Source organism: Pieris napi, chromosome 6 (assembly GCF_905475465.1).
Source record: "Pieris napi chromosome 6, ilPieNapi1.2, whole genome shotgun sequence".
Classification (NCBI taxonomy): Eukaryota; Metazoa; Arthropoda; class Insecta; order Lepidoptera; family Pieridae; genus Pieris; species Pieris napi.
Window position 1 is genome coordinate 2,565,808 of NC_062239.1, and position 19,193 is coordinate 2,585,000.

At 35.2% G+C, this 19,193-nt stretch overlaps 1 protein-coding gene across 1 annotated transcript in view; it reads right to left on the bottom strand.

The window, feature by feature from the left end:
* Positions 1 to 12,519, bottom strand: part of LOC125050126 (probable phospholipid-transporting ATPase IM) — a 38,508-nt gene extending 25,989 nt beyond the window's left edge. The window contains 3 exon segments of the mRNA XM_047649741.1: positions 1,435 to 1,647; positions 2,834 to 2,892; positions 12,318 to 12,519. Of these exon segments, the coding sequence (XP_047505697.1) occupies positions 1,435 to 1,647; positions 2,834 to 2,892; positions 12,318 to 12,504 (459 nt within the window). The 5' untranslated portion in view covers positions 12,505 to 12,519.
* Between the last annotated feature and the right edge of the window lie 6,674 nt (positions 12,520 to 19,193).

The window sequence follows — 19,193 nt, forward strand, 5'->3', positions numbered from 1 at the left end:
ATCTAATAGGCAAGTAGGTGATCAGCCTCCCGTGCCTAACACACGCTGTCGACTTTTTAGGGCTAAGGCAAGCCGGTTTCCTCACGATGTTTATCTTCACCATTGGAGCGAATGTTAAATGCGCACATAGAAAAAAAGTCCATTGGTGCACAGCCGGGAATAGACCCTACGACCTCAGTGATGAGAGTCGCACGCTGAAGCCACTAGGCCAACACTGCTCTTGGGCCACCTAGTAATTTCATAATATTCACTTGTCAAATAAATCGGTACTTTCTGGTACAATGTCAAAACAAAAATAAGCTTATTGTTTTAAGTAGCGGATAATTGTCATATTTAAGCACAAAAGGCAAGACGTGTGCAAGGTCACTACACAATGACCCTATTATTAATTCATAACATAAACTAGTCCGCATAGTAAACTACTATACGATCAAGGTATTTCGACAATTCCATACAAGATTTTGATCTCTTACCCTATCTTAGATCTGTAACGTCACATTTATTTGTGACAAGGACAAAGTCTATTTTACTACTTTTGATATTTAACCATTTAATGGAAATTGATTTCATTCATTCTTATAGCTTTAAGGACTGAAAAAATCACATTAAAGGGGAAATCATGGTGTGTGCCTAGGTGTCTTACTGTGTCTAATTTTCTTCTTAAACTACATGTTTGCAACCACTAGTGGTCGCATACAAAGTATCACAACTCAAAAGACGATTATTTGTATCTCATATACATAATAAATACATAATAATATTTTATAGAGAAAAGAACAAAAATTTAATTTAATTTACTAAAAAAAACAATTCATAACAAAAAACTAGTATTTTCTATATATCGCGTGGGTGTTAGAGAATTAAGTAAAGGGCAGGATTCAGAGTCAAGTTTTGCCCCAAGTATCAAATCAAATTGAAATTAATTCATTCATATTGGTAACTATGAACACTTGGTATATAAAATATTTAAAAGTCTAAATTTACAAAACTTTCAAATCAAGGGCCGAGAGCGGACAAAAAGAACTTCTTCGCCACTCTTTTTAATCGCCAAGTTTTTGGTTCATGATTCCTGAATGGGAGCGTTCAGCGTAACGAATTTTGGGAGGGGAGGGTCCTTTTGTAAAAGGTTACGATGCGGGGCGGGGATTGAATTACGCGTTATTGTTAATATTATTTTCTACTTACACCACATAATAGTAACTAAACAGTCACTTGGTGGTCACTAGACTTGGGTACAGTACTGTACTTGGGTACTAAAAACGTTACGGCGAGTTCATGGGGGGTCAATAATCTCCAAAAATTGCGTTACGTAATACTTGAACGCTCCCTATATCAAAAAAGGGATTCGATACGGAAGTCACACTAAGTCTAACCTAAGTCTCGATTCTGAATTATACTCCAATAGGCGAAAATTATAAAAATTGTGGCACTTACAAAGTCGTCGTAAGCGTCTTTGACAGCAGTCAGCGCCAGTACACCAATAAGTGGTATGGCAGTGGTTATGGGTGTCAGCGAGGAGATGGCCGGTATCAACTGCAGCACCAGCAGACAGAGGAAATAGAAGTTGGCGAGCCGCTGGAACTGCTCCAGCAGGTTCAACGGCAGGAACGTTACTATCGAGTACTTTGAAGTTTTGATGTAGTTGTTCTGAAATAAAATTCATTATTAATAATACAATTTCATTCATTTATTTTGTTACACTGATTTTAATAGAATATTAATCATTACAATAAGGGGATAAGGGGTGTCCATTTTTTTATTTCTTTATGATACATCATACGAATCGACCTTTATTTTCACTTTTCTATCAACCCCTATTTTTTTATTATTGATAGTTATTTTTATTAAAGTAAAAAAAATGTATTCTAGAAATAATATACATATTATTTCTAGAATACATTTAGAATACATTACATGGCAAAACAAAGTTGAAAGGTCAGCTAGTATATTATATCTTTTCTGACATAAAAAATATTTCTCAACATATGACATTGTTAGGTACCTATATCATAAAATTATCTTTTTACGCATTAATACCTCGTTCTTCAGACTAAAGACCAACTAAACTTTAAGTCAAAGCAATCATACAAAATTGTGTAACCGATGTAAGTAGAAATAAATGACTTGAAATCAGAATTTAAAAAGGTTACGATAAATATTAAATACAATGCTAACACACCATACAAAGGTACGTGACAAATGAAGTTTATATTAGTAGAAAGTACAACTTGTCAGGCCAACGGCTTCATTCCATTATGAACATCACGTTTATAATACTTGGAATCGTCACATAATATGACTCGCAATATCGCTGGTATTCAAAATAAAATGTTTAGCAAACACTTTTCTGTGCCAAATTTAATAGCTTTTAATGTTTACGGTTGTACATAGTAAAGCTGTATCTAGTTACATCGGGTCACTGATAAAGAAAATGCAAGAAAGGCATAAAAAACAGGTGCATGAGTAATGTCCGTACAGAATAGGTACGTTATTATTCTAGTCTAAACAATTAACTAATAAATGTCGTTCTAAATAACCTTCGTCGTGATTTGACAATCTACAACGAATAATTGATTACAGTTCTTTCATAATTTATGAAAAGCATGGAAAACAAAACACATGTCTGTTATACTGACATACCAGTCTTTGTATTATCTGGAAATCGAATACAACTCATGTGCGATACCAACAAAGGAATGGCAACGGTTAACAGATATATAGGTTCATAGAAGTATGTCAATCCAGTAGCCAAGTATCTCGGTACTCCTCATTATGTGACCATATTTAAAGCGAGCAAGTTTATCTCTAATCTATGAGTAACAAATAAACTTACGGCATAGCGGAACTGCGCATTGTACTCTCGATTGTTTGCTTTGATTCTTCTTTCATTTTCTGTAACAAAAATATCAGCTATAAATAGTTGTCATCATGAATATATTTGAACTTGTGTTAAGCCTAGAATCAAATCAGAATAATTATTAGGTATTGCCTCATATATTGCAATATTTTTTGATAAAGGTAATGATTAAATGGTCAATTGGTTTAGGTTTTGTAGATTACAATAACGCGGATAAATTAGATACGGGAAAATACCGATAAGGTACCTACCCTTGGAGTAAGATTTTAAAATCAATTTAAAAGCTAGAGAAGAGTCATGGTCTCTTACTTATCATATCGAATACTTTTTTACACATGGTAACGGTCTCGACTCTAAATCATGTCATTCAAATCATTCATATTCATGAATCTGTAAGATAAGCTTTTAAGTTTTTTAGATGGTTATTAATATTTTTTTTGTATTACTTTAGATTAAGGTTCTATATTTTTTTACATAACATTTGATTCTGCACTTCTTGCACTCATCATGTTACTTTTTTAGTTTTTCTCTTAATAGGGTTGCCTGGAAGAGATTCGCTTATTAGCGATAAGGCCGACCGTTGCATCCCTTATAATTTTTATGTATTATGTTATTTGTGTTTCTTTTATTTTTATTGAAACGAAGTGTAAATAAATAAATAAATCAGTTGCTTAGATATCCATAAATGAAGATTATGAAGCGAGTCTTCCCAATAATCATTCAAATTAAGATAAGATAACCAACAAATCGAATTTACTATATCAGATAAGAAATATTTTGATTGATTACGCACATTACATAATGATATTTACAATCTGCGAGAATATTCTACCGTAAACCCAGTTCTGCACATTTCAATACAATGTCTCCGATAAATTGCTCAACGTGTTAGTTTTGTGGCTTCTCTAACAATACATATCGCATTTAATAATTTTACGAGCATACCAATAATTCAGTTACGAAAATTATTGTTTAGACCCTATCCAAATTCAAAAATCATTTATTCATATAGGTAACAAAATGTACACTTATGAAAAAAAATAAATGAAATGCTTCTAATTTTACATTTACTGCCAGTTCTCAAATCAAGGGCGTAGAACGGAAGAGAAGAACTGGCAATAAACTCTCCGCCACTCTTTTAATCTTCAAGTTTTTTGTTTTACACATAATGTTTGCAAGGAGCTGCAACCATTACCTACACCATTTTCCACATGACATCTTAATTAATAAATAATAATAAAATAAATTAAAAACAAAGATTTGTCCTCTATCAGCAGGAGAACAACACGCAAATACATAGTCAAAATAACTAACATCACCGCATACACGAATTCAAGTCCGACCATTCACCACAAGTACATATTCGATTAAAGTTACTACAGTATTAATTACTCTTGTAACTGTTAGATATTATTGAATATAAATAACATCGTTAAAATGGTTACCATGGTAATGGAACACAGAACTAACCTTAATCCACCTTTTTAGAATGAGCCTGTTCTGGCCTTCTCTGCATGCATAAAAATGTATGATACGGTAACCATGGTATCAGATAATTACATTTATTGCATGATTTACAGAAATGCAGAAATATTTTTTAGTTAGTTAGAATAAAACAAATGACGTGCAAATATCACTTAGTGACACCTCAGTAGGACACTCATCCTTTGAAACAAAAACGTTTGGAAAACCCAACGGATGTAAGATATCCGTCGAACGACTTCCGTATCGATAAAACACGCTCTTCTACTTTACGAGCAGTTTTCTGATTTTGCGTGTCGGAAGGTTTCAATCTGACAATAAAGTTAAGATTCAAAATTTTTAGTTTGACTTCTGTATTTGATTTTGACATACTATGGTCTTAGTAACCTCTAAGTCTCGACTCTTATGTGTATTAAATTGAGATTTCTCGTTGTATTTAATGTTGAGGATTGTAGCAAGTTCTACTAGTAGGTACATTTTTTCATAAGAGTCAGCAAGAAAACACATTTTAATATATTATATTTTGAGAATGTATTTCCATACGTATATTTAACACAGTCCGGCTCTATTTTATTGCTTCAGCAAAATTGCAATTCTAAAGACGTAAAATCTCTGTTGACTTACGTCATCTGTGGATCGATAAAAATTAAAAAGTGGCATGTGTAAAAAGATTCATTTATTTTCCTTCCGCTAAAATTATTAATTTGTGTAGAGAAATGGAAGAAAAAGCCGTGTTACATCTACGCGGAAAATTCTTTGCTACATGAAAATTACTATTTGGAATTTTTACTAAAACTTTTCTCATAACGCTTGAATAGTGAAGAGATTAAAATTTTTAATAGACCTCAAAAAAAATCCAGTAAATTTTTACTGGATATTTCCAAGAATGTTTACGATAATTTAATGATAACTGGTTCGTTCAGATAAAAATTCTGTCCTTGATTGGATTGAGCTTAATTCGCAACAACCAATAAGGTTGTTGTTTCACTTATGCACTGTAACTTTATGTTGATAATAATAATAATTTTGTTTATTGCCAAAAACAGTCCCCTAATGAAGTGAGAACTGTATTTCAGGAGCCTGTGACTTCCCATTACATGTATTCTGTACTAATATAATAATTACAATAATTTAAATAAATAAAAGAATAATTAAATTATGTATTAGTGAACCAAAATAAATTAATAAAAATAATTAAACTTTATATGCTGAAATTGCTAAGCGTGTCAATATTCTTATAATATATATAATATATCAGAAGAATATTATGAGAATAAAATCCATTTTATTTCCGATACTACGTACATTATTATTCTATCATCTATCTTATACTGTTCATTCCTTGGTGCCCTTTTTAGGCAATATTGATGAGACACAAACAAAAATCTAATCTGTCTTTCTGTACTTCCGAAAGTTATAACTCTCTTATTAATAAGGCTAGAAAAGAATCCAAACAATTTAATATTTAATATTGCATTTAAAGTAACGAATTAAAGAAAATAATACGTCACCGACTTGATCCATTGTGAACTTTTAACATTACTAACCAAAGGCCAACCTTCAGGCTGTGAGCATTTCTTAACTGTTAAATCTTTCACTTAAATACATGTAGGAAGATAAAGTGCTTGTTTACCAATTTCCTCATTCAACCAATATCTCAGTGATTCACTTTAAGCCTGTGTAAGCTTGATGTATTCAGATGAGTCATTGCGTCCGAAAACTAAGACAGACAACGTCACCCCGAGTAACAATTATTTATTATCTCCAACTAACGACTGGATTGTGATTATGACGAGTTAGACAATATAAAAAATGGCTGTTATAAATTATATGGAAAAATGTAAATTGTAGCAATTTTATTGGCATTTTTTAAACACGTCTTCACATATATGAGCAGATTTCCTTAAAGAAGTGAACTGGGTAGATGATACAATAGATAATCAGTTTAAGCATCTTCGATAGCAGGTATGAGACCTCACGAGTCACGACTAATATAGAAACCCCATTAGCAGCTTTACTCTCGTGTACACATACATTTCATTGTGCCATGGGTATAAAAGCGGCCACTGACGATACGTCCATTAATCCGAATGGAGTAGTCGTCGTCCAAAATCGTCCCATGAATGGTAAAAACGTATTCCATTTGGATGGACGTCAGCCAGCTCTGGATTTCCAAAAGGATTTAAATCCATGCGTCCAGGCCAAATGGACGTCATCCGTGGCCGTCCGTCAATGGCAGAAACGTGCGCCACGCCATATGGAAGCAGTCCGAATTGTCCGTGAATGGGCGAAACGGCGTCCATTTTTTTGAGGTTTTTGTTTCAGTTTATGTTTTGATGTCGATGGTGGTGCATGTGCTGTGTATTTGTCAAGCGTTATAATTTTATTTTTATTATGTCTTTGTCCGCGCGTGACTTTGTGTTGGAAGTAATAGAAAAAAATAAAAGTATTTCTATTTAAATAAATATATTTATATTATTAAATAAATAAAAGTATTTCTTTGTTTCAACCAATCCTTCATCCACCTTCTCTTAGGTTTTTTTGTCTTTTTAATAAAATACACACAACTGCTGCCACCAGTAAAGTATTGTTATCCATAGTATTATTTATTTCCTTTCCGTACGATTGCAAAGTTCGAAGTGACGCCATGCATCCAAATGGAAGTATCGTGAATGGTACCGTATCTCGATAAATTTCCATTTGGAGTGCATCCAAAAGGAAGTCTACTAAATGGACGTATCGTCAGTGGCCGACTTTAGGTTAAGGTATTAGGGAGCGTTCAAGTATTACGTAACGCAATTTTTGGAGATTATTGACCCCCTCCCCCTCCCCCATGTAACTCGCCGTTACGTTTTTCAGTACCCAAGTATAGTAAAACGTTTCGTGACCACCGAGTGATTCTTCAGTTACTACACTCGCGAGCAAACAAATCGACTCAAGCGCTACCTCTGCATTCAAAGGTTGTTTTAAGTGAATGTATACAATATTTTAATAAAAATTATATGTCATTTAAAAGCTTGAAACCTAAGCTTTAAAAAAAACATCAACACGAATAAATAAAACGACTTCCAACATGTCAATTTGCGAAATTAGGGCGTATGGGACAAATTACTCACTACGCTACCAGCCAGTTGCGCTACCCTCTACCCCTATAAAACCCCTGTTACCCTTCAACCTTTATCAGTTGCTTATCAACAGTTGACCGATACACATCTCCGCTACCTGCATTCATTGTTTTCAGGAAACCATGGATACCACACCTCAAGAAGCCGCTCAAGTTTTTGCCTTATTGCTACAAGGACTCAGTCAGCGAGTAGTCGCTTCCCAGCTTCACTTGAGTCAATCTGCTGTATCCCGAGTATACAGACGATAGACAAGAGACTGGAGCATTAACTCGGAGACCAACAACCAGCCGCCACTGTTGTACTGCTGAACGAGACGACTGTTTCAGTGTCTCATCCCCCCTGCGAAATCGGCACCTTACGGGTGTCGACGTGCAAAGCGAGCTGGGACGTGTTCGAGGTATAGCTGTCAGCGAGTGGATAGCAAGAAGACGTCTGAAGGAAGCCAACCTGACTCCAAAAAGACCTGCAACGGGCCCCAAATTGACTGCAGGCCACCGGCAAGCTCGGCTACAGTTTGCTCGAAAGCATCTTAACTGGAACATTGGGCAATGGCGGTCGATCCTGTTGACTGACGAGTGCAGGATGTGTCTGCATGGCAGTGACAGGAGAGGCCGGGTCTATAGGCGTCCGGGAGAGCGATTTTCCTAATGCTGATTCGCAGAAATCGTTGCCTATGGTGGCGGTTCTTGCATAATGTGGGCTGGTATCTCGTTGGAGGGTATAACCCAGCTCGTTTTCGGGCCTGGAGTAGGCCGAAGAGCAGGACTGACAGCTAATGGGTACATCACAAATATTCCCCTGGAATGTTGTGCCCTACGCAGGATTTGTTGACAAAGACTTCATCCTAATGCATGATAATTCTCGATGCCACACAGCGCGCGTTACTCAGCAGTTTCTTCGAGAAGTCGATTTGCGCACAATGGACTGGCCTGCGCTCAGTCCAGACATAAATCCCGTCGAGTATTTATGGGATGAGCTCAAACAAAGGGTACGAGCAAGAAATCCAGCCAATTAGAGCCTTGAAGAATTGAAAGCAGCTTTGTTAGAGGAGTGGGAAGGTATTCCTCGAGACACCGTCAAAAAATGAATAAGGTCAATGAAGAACACAATAATAGGGCTGTAATAAGGGCTAGGGGGCAATACCAATTAGTGAACCAATAAATATTATACTCTTTAAGAAAAAAAAACGTGTTTTATTTGTCAATTCTGAACACAACTCCTTTACCCAAAATCCCAATTTTCCCCCATTTAAGTTCAGACACCAATAATAAAAAAAAGGAAAGATGGATATTAATAATGATGACATCTCATAAAAGCTGAAGTTTTAAGCTTTCAAATGACATATCATTTTTATTAAAATATTGTATACCTTCACTTAAAACAATCTTTGAATGCAGAGGTAGCGCTTGAGTCGATTTGTTTGCTCGCAAGTGTATTATGTGGTGTAAGTCGAAAATAATATTAACAATAACGTGTAATACAATCCCCGCCCCGCATCGTAACGTTTTACAAAATGACCCCAAAATTCGTTACGTAATACTTGAACGCTCCCAGAGATTAACAGTCTTAGTAGAAGTACAGTATATATTGCCAAATTAGAGAAAAATCAATCGATTTTAAATGTTTAACCTAACATAATAATTTACTTGCACTATTATTATGCACCCACACACTCATATGCACCCGCATACGCACTCATGCACGCGTGTAATTATTTTTGTGAAAAATAATTGGGAAAAGTTGTTACAAAAAAAATAAAAGAAAATTAACTTTGTTATGGAAGAGATGGGAACCCTGACACCGGTGATGTTTACTTAAAAGGGTTCCCAAAACATACACATTGTATTGCATTGTTACATATATATGTTTATATATATGTCAAATCGAAGATACTAGCTGCCCACGACACTGGGAATTCTATTGTCAGTGCACTTTCCTTTTTAACTGAACATTATTTTTTATCTATGAATATAAAATTCTCGTGTCACAATGTTCGTTCCCGTACTCCTTCGAAACGGCTCGACCGATTCTTATGAATATATTTATGCATGTTCAGTAAGTCTGAGAATCGGCTACTATCTTTCAAGCCCTAAGTGTCCACTCCAAAAAAAATTGTTTTTATTTTTATTTTTTTATGATACATCATACAAAAAAACATACAACCCTATATTTCACCCCTCTACATAAAAAAGGTTTCCTAGAAATATTATAAATGGCAAAACAACGTTTGCCGGGTCAGCAAGTTATGTATAAAGCTTTTTTTTTATTCAATGAATAAACACATTTTTGTTTTATTTATTACTTTTCTATAATAGATTAAGTTCGTTATACTGAACTTGTATTAGAGTTTCCTATAAATAAAGGATGATTTAAGCAAATTTAAACTGACCTAAGCGAAAAGGCGCCGGGATGTCGCCCATCGATCAACTTATTTACAATGGATAGTACTTTCATGGGCGCCTCTCCACTACTCACATTTGTATTGCTATCGAGCTAAGGTCAGTCATTTTACGATAGTTTCATTCATACTTGACACAGTTAAGACGTGGTGATGTTTATAAAGATCGTTATGTTTATAGCTCAGTATAATGAGTTTAATGGGTGTGAACTAGAAGAATGTATCGGAAAACCTAAGACGAAAAACTTGTATGTATATTGTCTTTACAGGCAAGGCTGTCTTTTTGCGGTAATCGAATCCAAGACAGCATCTATAATAAACAAAACTACAGAGCTAGTTTTAAGCGTCATCGCTATAATTAGGTCATTCTTTCTATAATTATTGAAAGATCCTTGAATGTGTGTCATAACTCAGAATAATCGATTAAATTGCTGACATAAAAATCTCATAGTTAATGCTTCCTTTTATAATATACTATTATCTAAGCCTATTACGTCATCTAGTCTCCTGGGAATGTCATATTGTGTACAGAAAAAGATGTCCTTGAACGAACCAAATGTTAGTGTAAACGAGCTGAAATTTTTAAATTTATACTAGGGCTTTACGTTTTAAGAAACTGATACTGGCCAGCAAGAGAATAAAAAACCTCAATTAATATAAAATACATTGTATTGAGAGTAATATCCGCAACTTAGTCTATGGAACGAAATGTAGCTGGCCAGCGACAAGAAAAACCTCAATTATATATATAAAATACAATGTATTAAAAGTAATAGCCGCAACTTAGTCTGTGGAACGAAATGTAGCTGGCCAGCGACAGAAAAAAAACTGAATTATATACATAAAATACAATGTATTGAGAGTAATAGCCGAAACTTAGTCTGTGGAAGGATTTGTACTTTTTCTTTGTTATTTTCAAGGTCTAATCTACTATGTCGAATTCATTAAAATCTACATTGAACCGTATCTATTAAGCAAGTTGCTAATTATTCTTAAAGAGATTCGATTATCCTCTATGAAATATAGTAACATTGCAATTATATGAGATATACCATAACACAAGTGGCAAGGTGATCGCTACTCCTTCCAAAATAACGTATTTTCAACGGGACTAAAACTAATTGAGCCACGGGGTAACAAATATAAATTTTTTGTTTGAATTTACAATTAATTATATAAATTTAACAAAAGCTTAATTGCTTCATTTTAATTGTACGTTATTCACCTCTTACTAAAAACCTAAATTATTAATGAAGACTAGCAATAGCATGAATAGATCAACATGAATAGATTGAACTCAAGTACCTGCTAAAATTAGCGTTCTCGTTCTAAATACTTCAAAATTATGCTAAATAATTCATTTCATTTCTTTTATCATGCCCTTTCTAATTTTATCCGACGTAATTGTTACCGTGTGAACGTGTGACAAACAAAAAATCAAACTACTCGATTTCCATGCAAGCAGTAAAAATAAAAATAATTTTACAATTAATGTACAAATATTTTACAAGTCTAATTTCGAACGAAGATACTGATACAATAACATAAATCATTTTCTCTATTCGATGATATTGAAACGTTTGCCTTGTTTCTCTAGAAAATAAAAGCAAATTTTTAATCCGATTTCATAAAACACAATGAAATAAATTCAATATTTTTTGCCTGCTGGTGAATCACGAACGTTTGTTTTCAGCGTTAAAATAGTAATACAGTACGGAATTAGAACTTATACGTCTTCATTTTTTCGATTATCACGCAAATCCACTTGCTTTGTATAAGTGACAATTACACAATCTCAAGATAAATACTACAAATATTTTTATTGACAAAACATTAGCAACTCACGAGTCACGACTTTGTTGTAAATACGCTTCTAATATTTAGTACTTTATATTATTTCATAAAATTAACAAACAAATGTGAATCCGGTTTTATAATAAGCACAAATCACTGTTGACCCTATTCTTATTTGGTATCGCGTGGGGCAAAACCTAGATACGTATTTATAAACTAGGCATTCATGAAGTGGTTAAATACGTGGGCGAAAGGTTTAAGTTGACGCAGTGAGGCATTTTTGGCATGTTCTGTGTTTTAGGCCGACAAGCGTCATTAGAAAGATAATAAGATATTACACGTTAAGTTGAGATTAGGTTAAGCGGGATCGTGAAAACCTATAATGGGCTCGACAAGCAGATCGAGCAATAACAAATGTAATTATGATTAGTGAAATGTTGACAGATAAAATCAATAGAAGGTACATGGGGTCATACGAGGAGCGCTAAGGCGCCGCCGCCCCGGCCGTTGACCGTGCGGGGGCGCGTCGCTGCGACCTTGGACATTGTGTAACATACAGAAAAAGGCCAATTAAATCGGCTTTCGGGCAGTAAATATTAAAAAAAAACGCCCCGGGTGTCTCTGCGGTCATTTCGTTTAGAAGTTTAACTGGAGTACGAACCACAGGAGACGAAAGTGCGGAACCTATGATTGTGCTTGGTGCGGCGGCGCGGCGCGGGTTGGTCTCGTCGCACCAGCTTGCTGAAGAGCTCGAGGAGGGAGAATCGCAAGGGGCGCGGTGGCAAGCGGGGTTCGCCGCCCTCCGCGCCCAACACCTCCAGCTCGACCGCCTCCGAGCGCGCGCACATCCGCGCCGCTACCGCCGCGCCATGACGCGCCCCGGCGCGGTTGGCCACGCTGTTTCACTCCGTACCACACTGGACCCACTATCGCAAAGCACCCGGTGCTACAAACGCGCCCGAATCCAAAACACGTCGCATCCGACGCGCGCGCTCTGGCCCGTCGCGGGGCCGATACTCCCAGACACTACACGCTAGCGCCCCCACGGCGGCGCGCGCATTCTCTTCATTACAGCCGGTGTTGCCTTCCGTATTTTCATTGCAGAAAATGCGGGAATTACCTAACGACTAGACAGCATCAATTTAAATCATAACCTTTCAGGTTTTGTTACTCTAAAAAGTCACGAATAGCAATCACAATATTCATTTAAAAATATATGATATGCTAAATAATTTACACAGATATAAACGAATATTTAAAAAAAAAACGTAGTATAAAATATGTACTTAACGCTTTGTATTATCGTATTATCTAGTCTCCTATTTCTAATAAAAACTTATATCAATAGATCCGTTTTTTAATAACGTATATATATACATATATAGGGTGTCTCAGTAAGAGTGCACTTTTTAAAATTGTAATATTTTTGGTTTTCCTGCAAGTGGCAACTCTGAAAGTTGACAGGTGTCACCTCTGTTTATTCCGATTATTAAAAATGGAGCGCTTTTGGAAAGAACAACTCGTTATAATTGTGAAAACTCATTACAAAAGTAAGGCTGAAAACGCTCGCAAACTTCACCAAATTTTCAGCCGAGAAAGTGCACCTATTGTGTCAACCATTCGAAGAGTGGTCAAAAAATTTGAAGAAACTGGGTCAATTAGGTATGAATAATAAGAATCCTTTGCGTCAACGTACCGGTCGGTCCCTTGAAAACATTGCTGCTGTAAACGAGAGTGTCGCCGAATACCCGAAAACATCAATTCGACTTAGCAAATTTTGACTAAAGACCTTCATGCGTACAAGATTCAGTTAACTCAGGAGCTCAAACCAGCAGACCAAGGAAGGCACCGGCAATTTGCTCAATGAGTAATGGAGCAAAGGGAAGTCGATGCCAATTTTTCGAAAAAAGTCATTTTCTCCGATGAACAGAAGTCAGAACACATTATCTCACGAAATTCTGATCTCAACTGGCCACCAAGATCGTGCGATTTAACGCCTTGCGATTTTTTCTTTGGGGTTTTGTGAAATCTCGAGTTTATGCGAGTAAACCCGAAACCATTCCTGAGCTCAAATCGAAAATCCAACGCGTCATCGGTGAGATACAGCCACATCTGTGTGAAAAAGTCATGGAAAATTTCATGAAAAGTGTAATGGCCTGCCATCGGAGCCGTGGAGGTCATTTGCCGGATATTTTATTCCATACTTAATCGGAACATGTCTTCTTTACAATACAATAAAAATATCAGAACTCTGTTATAAAATACTTGTCTTTATTTAAAAATTAAAAAGTGCACTCTTACTGAGACACCCCTTATATTTCATTTTACTAGAACAAAGTTCTACAAATAATCGATTGCCCATTCAACCATTTACCAGCTGTTCACTTTCGCAAGGGAAAATTATTAAAATATATATAATTCCAACGGAATACATATTTTATTAAATCTGATTTCGATCTAGATAAACTATTAGGAAATTATGTTTGACATAGTAGCCTCGGGGCAAGAGTTGCTAGTTTATTACCGTTTAGAAATGGCCTATCTTTGCGTTACCAATTATTTATCTTTATCTATTCGCTTAAGTACAAAAAACTTCTTATTTCTCAAAATTTTCGCAAATTATAGCAAGTAGATTCGTAACACTTCTACAAGGCATTGTCATACTCAGAGATCTTACTTAAGTGTACTTGTAATTAAACGATGTAAAGGAATGAACATATATACCGATGACCTTATTCTAAGTAATGCCATTGGCAATATTAAACCTTCGAAAACGTCCCTCGAGGTCAAGACATCAAAGTACTCACCTTGGCCATGTGTTCTCGCTGAGGATTTTCCCATGTCGGCCACACCATCGACACACATATACACACACGCGCACGACACTTACACTAACACGTTCTACTTATACCTATTAGGTCGGAGTAAAAGAGGCGTACAAAAGTTACACTTTACTAAGGACACTTGAGTATTGGTCTTTCATATCGCTGGCGGTAGGGTAGCGAGATGTGCGGAGGGCCACGCGGTGCGATCGGCATCCTGCACTCCCAAATGGCACTCCACCGTCCTGCAACAAAATATATATTTTACACTACTATTTTGGATACAAAGAAGTTTCACTTGCAGACTTTCTAACAATTGCTTCATTCGTTCAATTTTTTCACTTAATTTTACTGTAGTCAAATGAATGCTGATAAACAGTTCTAAAACCTTTGAGAAATTTAAGTTTAAGAATCCTTTAAATATAGTGTTTTTAATATTCAACTGAGCAAAAGACGCATTATTAGTATTTCCATTATGTCAATCATAAATGAAAAAAAATCAGATAGAAAACCATACATAATTCAAACAAAAGCCGACATAACACTCGCTAAAAACTTCCTAGAATTAGCAATCAACTAACGAATGATCTAACACAACGAAACTTGTAATTAACGGCCATGAGATTTACGACTACAATATAGGCCTATAAATGAGACCAAAGTATTACTCCGGCGCCTTGTGACGGTAAAATCAAGCCGTGCTCGTAATGAGACAATCAATTTTGATTGAAAGAATTGAGATGCGCTGCTAGATATCACACACTGCCCACATGTTGACACTTTGCGTTGTAATTTTAACTGACTTATAAAGGTACTTAATACTAAGGGTATGTTTCACAATGTATGGATAAAGTACCAAATAGCTATGCAACACATACATTATTTGGAAGATAAATTGTGCTATTTGACATTCATGGGACTCATAACTTATGATGGACTTTATGTGACGAGTAGTGCTATCTGACAGTCGTGAAACGCAACAATAGTGTTTATCCTACCAATAAGTAATAAATAGCTAATATGTAGAACTTATCCGTACATTTGAAACAGACCCTTAAACTCTTACAATGTATTTTTCAGTTAATATATTATCTGAAGAGTCTGAAGATCCCGATAGGAGATTATTTTTATTTAAGGACCATTACATTTTTAATTTGTTTGTATTAGGTACTGAAGACGAGAAATTTTAAGAGGAAAATACTTTTTTCAAAATATTAATACCTACTAATAGATGCAGGTTTAAAGTCACAGGTGACCTAAGTAAAATCTAGATTGTATCATGTACGAACTCTTAAATATGAACGTCGTATAACAGAAACACTTTTTTGCCAATTATCAACTACTAAGCTTTGCAAATAATTAATTACTAATACAAACACTCTTAAGCGTAAGGTTGCGTAGCTTAAAGTATAATACAAAAATGTACCATTAAAATAAAATTACCTAATTACGTCACATGACCATAATTAAAATATCCATTTAGATTACAATTTACCTCATACAAAAGAGTATAGTTGCACAATATCCCAATAGCAATTCTCAGAAAAGCTTAATTCTGAGTATAATTACGAAATTTTTTCTGCACGAAATCATACCTTCAGGAGCGGGTTAACATTACATATAAATTCAGCTATTACATTTAGGAGTAAAGCGTTTTTTTTACATCTCAATAAAACAAATGCCAAATTGGCAACAAACCTAATATATACCTATACTTGGACTATTAAGTAAAATATCTACTTTAAATTTACTACTCCGTTTTTCGCCACGCGTATAGAACTTTAATAATATTTGTTTTATGCGAAACGATAAATTTAAAATACGTATTTAGTTTAATCATACTATTCGGTTATCCTTAAACCATTATCAGTTTAACACTTTGTAAAAACCTGATTAACTTAATTATTAATCGAGGAATTAAAAGTTAACGATGCGTTGAGTTGAAAACAGGAAAACCTATTACAAATTAGAACTTAACTTTTAAATAGGAATAATATTTTTTTTAATATCTCGGAATACAGGGGATAGCGCAATTTAGATAGGTAGTTACGTATTATAGGTAGGTAGTTATGTATTAGATAGGTAGTTATGTATATACAGGGGATAGCGCAATTTAGATGTGTAGTGGAATTTGGAAGAGGCCTTCACTCCGTCGGTGGTCGTGTACTAATGTTAAACATAATGACATGTACTTAATGTAATCCCGATTACGTAGTATTCAAATAAAGGCAATTTTAAATATGTTTTATCTACTAATAATATAAAGTTAAAAATGTCACTCGATACACAAACAAATATCATATAAAACGATACACAGACAAAATCCATACTTCTGACATTCAAATAAATTAATATTAAGTCATAATTCGCATCAAGCCCTGCACTTAAAAATCTATATACATTTACATCTTTCTAGCATTATATAAATCAAATTACCGATACACTGACGCAAATTGCAGTTGAATCCTACATTGAATTCGGCTTAAAGTAAATCGTGAAGTTTCTTCGATATTTGCATGATTACATAAGAGTCGATCATTTCAAGATTATTAAGACCTAGGTCAAGTTCATTATATTTATGAACCTCATAATTAAGACGTAATTGATTTGAAACAAGGAGACTATGTACAACACTGGAGAGTGACATCATGAGGAAGCCTTGAGCTGCAATCTTAGATATAACATTTTTGTATGTAACGAAACCCCTTAGGGCTTCGACTGCGCGATTTACCTCATGTTGACCGACCTTTGCGTCTTTCTTCTACATACGATAATCGAGCTAAACAAATCGAGATTATACCTCGCAAGGAAATTTCTATATATACGCGAGATAGAATATGGTGATAAAATAGAAGGTTGCGTCATAGCCAAGGTATGTAATTGAAGTTGCCAATAATTTATCAAAGTATCAAGTTTTGACTAGAGTTTAACCCAGAACAAATATTTCTAAACAAAAAAGTACTTATTCTAAAAAAATTGGCTATGTACAATGTCCATACGACATTTAAAACAAAGCCCCTTTATGGTAGGGGAGCCCACGATGCTAAATGGGGATTTACTCGAGCGTCGTAGAGACCTATTGGGATGCAAAGCTTAGATAAAAAGAAGAAAAAAATGTTATATGATAAATTCCTTTTCATCGGTGGGGGAAGCGGCTATAGATAGTTAAATATGTAAAAAAAAACTGTTGCATGGACATCCTCGAGCGCGTCAGATATTGATAGCATCTATGCCCTACGTATTTTTAATAATGTACGTATGTTAATCTGATCGTTTGCATGATGAGGGTGGTTGTATTTAAGGGTTGAAAATTTAAAAAAAAAAAAAATTATCGAGCGCGTCAGATTTTCTAAGGGAGTGTTAAGTGCACCAAAAAAAAGCTCTCATTCACTAATCTGACGATTTCGATGGGACGCAAACCCACAGCCATTTTCTTAATTTGCAAAAAAAAATCGCAATTTTGAAATACTCAAGCGCGTCAGATTAAGATATATGTGGTTCATCTTTATGTTCTAAACGTACTGTCTCATAATCTGACGATTATCTAGAGGGATTCGCCTGATCTGCCAAAAAAAAAATAGAAAAACGGTTCACCTAAAGGGCCATCCCTGCAACTTCCCGCTAATTCCATTCCTGGGCGCTTAAAATTGATATTTTGAGCTCGTTGAGTTCAAAGAAATAACATTTCTATGCATTTGAGCTCTCCCAGCTCGAAAGTCTGATAGAAGTTTCATAGAACACTATTTTTGGAATTTTCAAACCGCAATAACTTTTGAATGGATCAAGCAATTTTCACGCGGTTGGCGGCATTCGACGCAGTTTTATCATCCTCATAAATAATTTTGCAATTTTAATTGATCGAACCACAAATTTCGGAGTAATCCCGAAAAAACCCTTTTTCGGGTTTCTTTCGTGTACGATATCTCTCGAACGAACCAACCGCTTTTGACCAGCTTGGTGGCGATCGACGTGGTTTTTCAAGCTCAAAGGCGGATTAGTTTTTGAAGTTGATCGATAAAGAAACCACTTTAAAAAAAAATATTTCTTATTTTTTTAAGATTTTTCAAAATTTCTCAAAATCTATCGGTCCGAATCGGTTCAAATTCACAGGAAATGTAATTTTGAGGGAAATATTTAGAACGCCGTTTAGTAGATTCCGATCGGTTTAAGGAAATGTAGGCATCACGCAGCTGCACGCATTTAACTTTATCGACGAATTTTTGTTATTTCGGCTTGCGGAAATCGTCAGATTATATATTTTTCATTATTCTTGAATTATTTCCTTCAAAATAAAAAAAAATTAGCTACGCTCGAGAATGTCGAGATGACGTTTTTTTTTTACAACTTTGTTGCCCTCCCCTTTTTTTCCGTCACTCTCAAATTGTCAGATTAGTGGAATATACACTTTTTAGGATGTAATTAACTCACCCTACCTTAATCTGACGCGCTCGGGAATTTCTGATGGTCAATTTTTTTTTACTAAACTGATCCTGTCTCCTTCACGTGCGGCCTTATATATGGGCCTCATATTTTGTGGAGGTACTTAACCGGGTACAAGGTATCCCCCTATATATTAATCTGCCGCGCTTTAGTAAATCCCGAAATCCCCTCTTGCTCCCCTACCATTAAGTGTAACATAGCATCATTTTATACAGTACATTGTAATAATTAATGCTGTAAATAAGCAACATTCTACAGCCAATAAATATTTATCA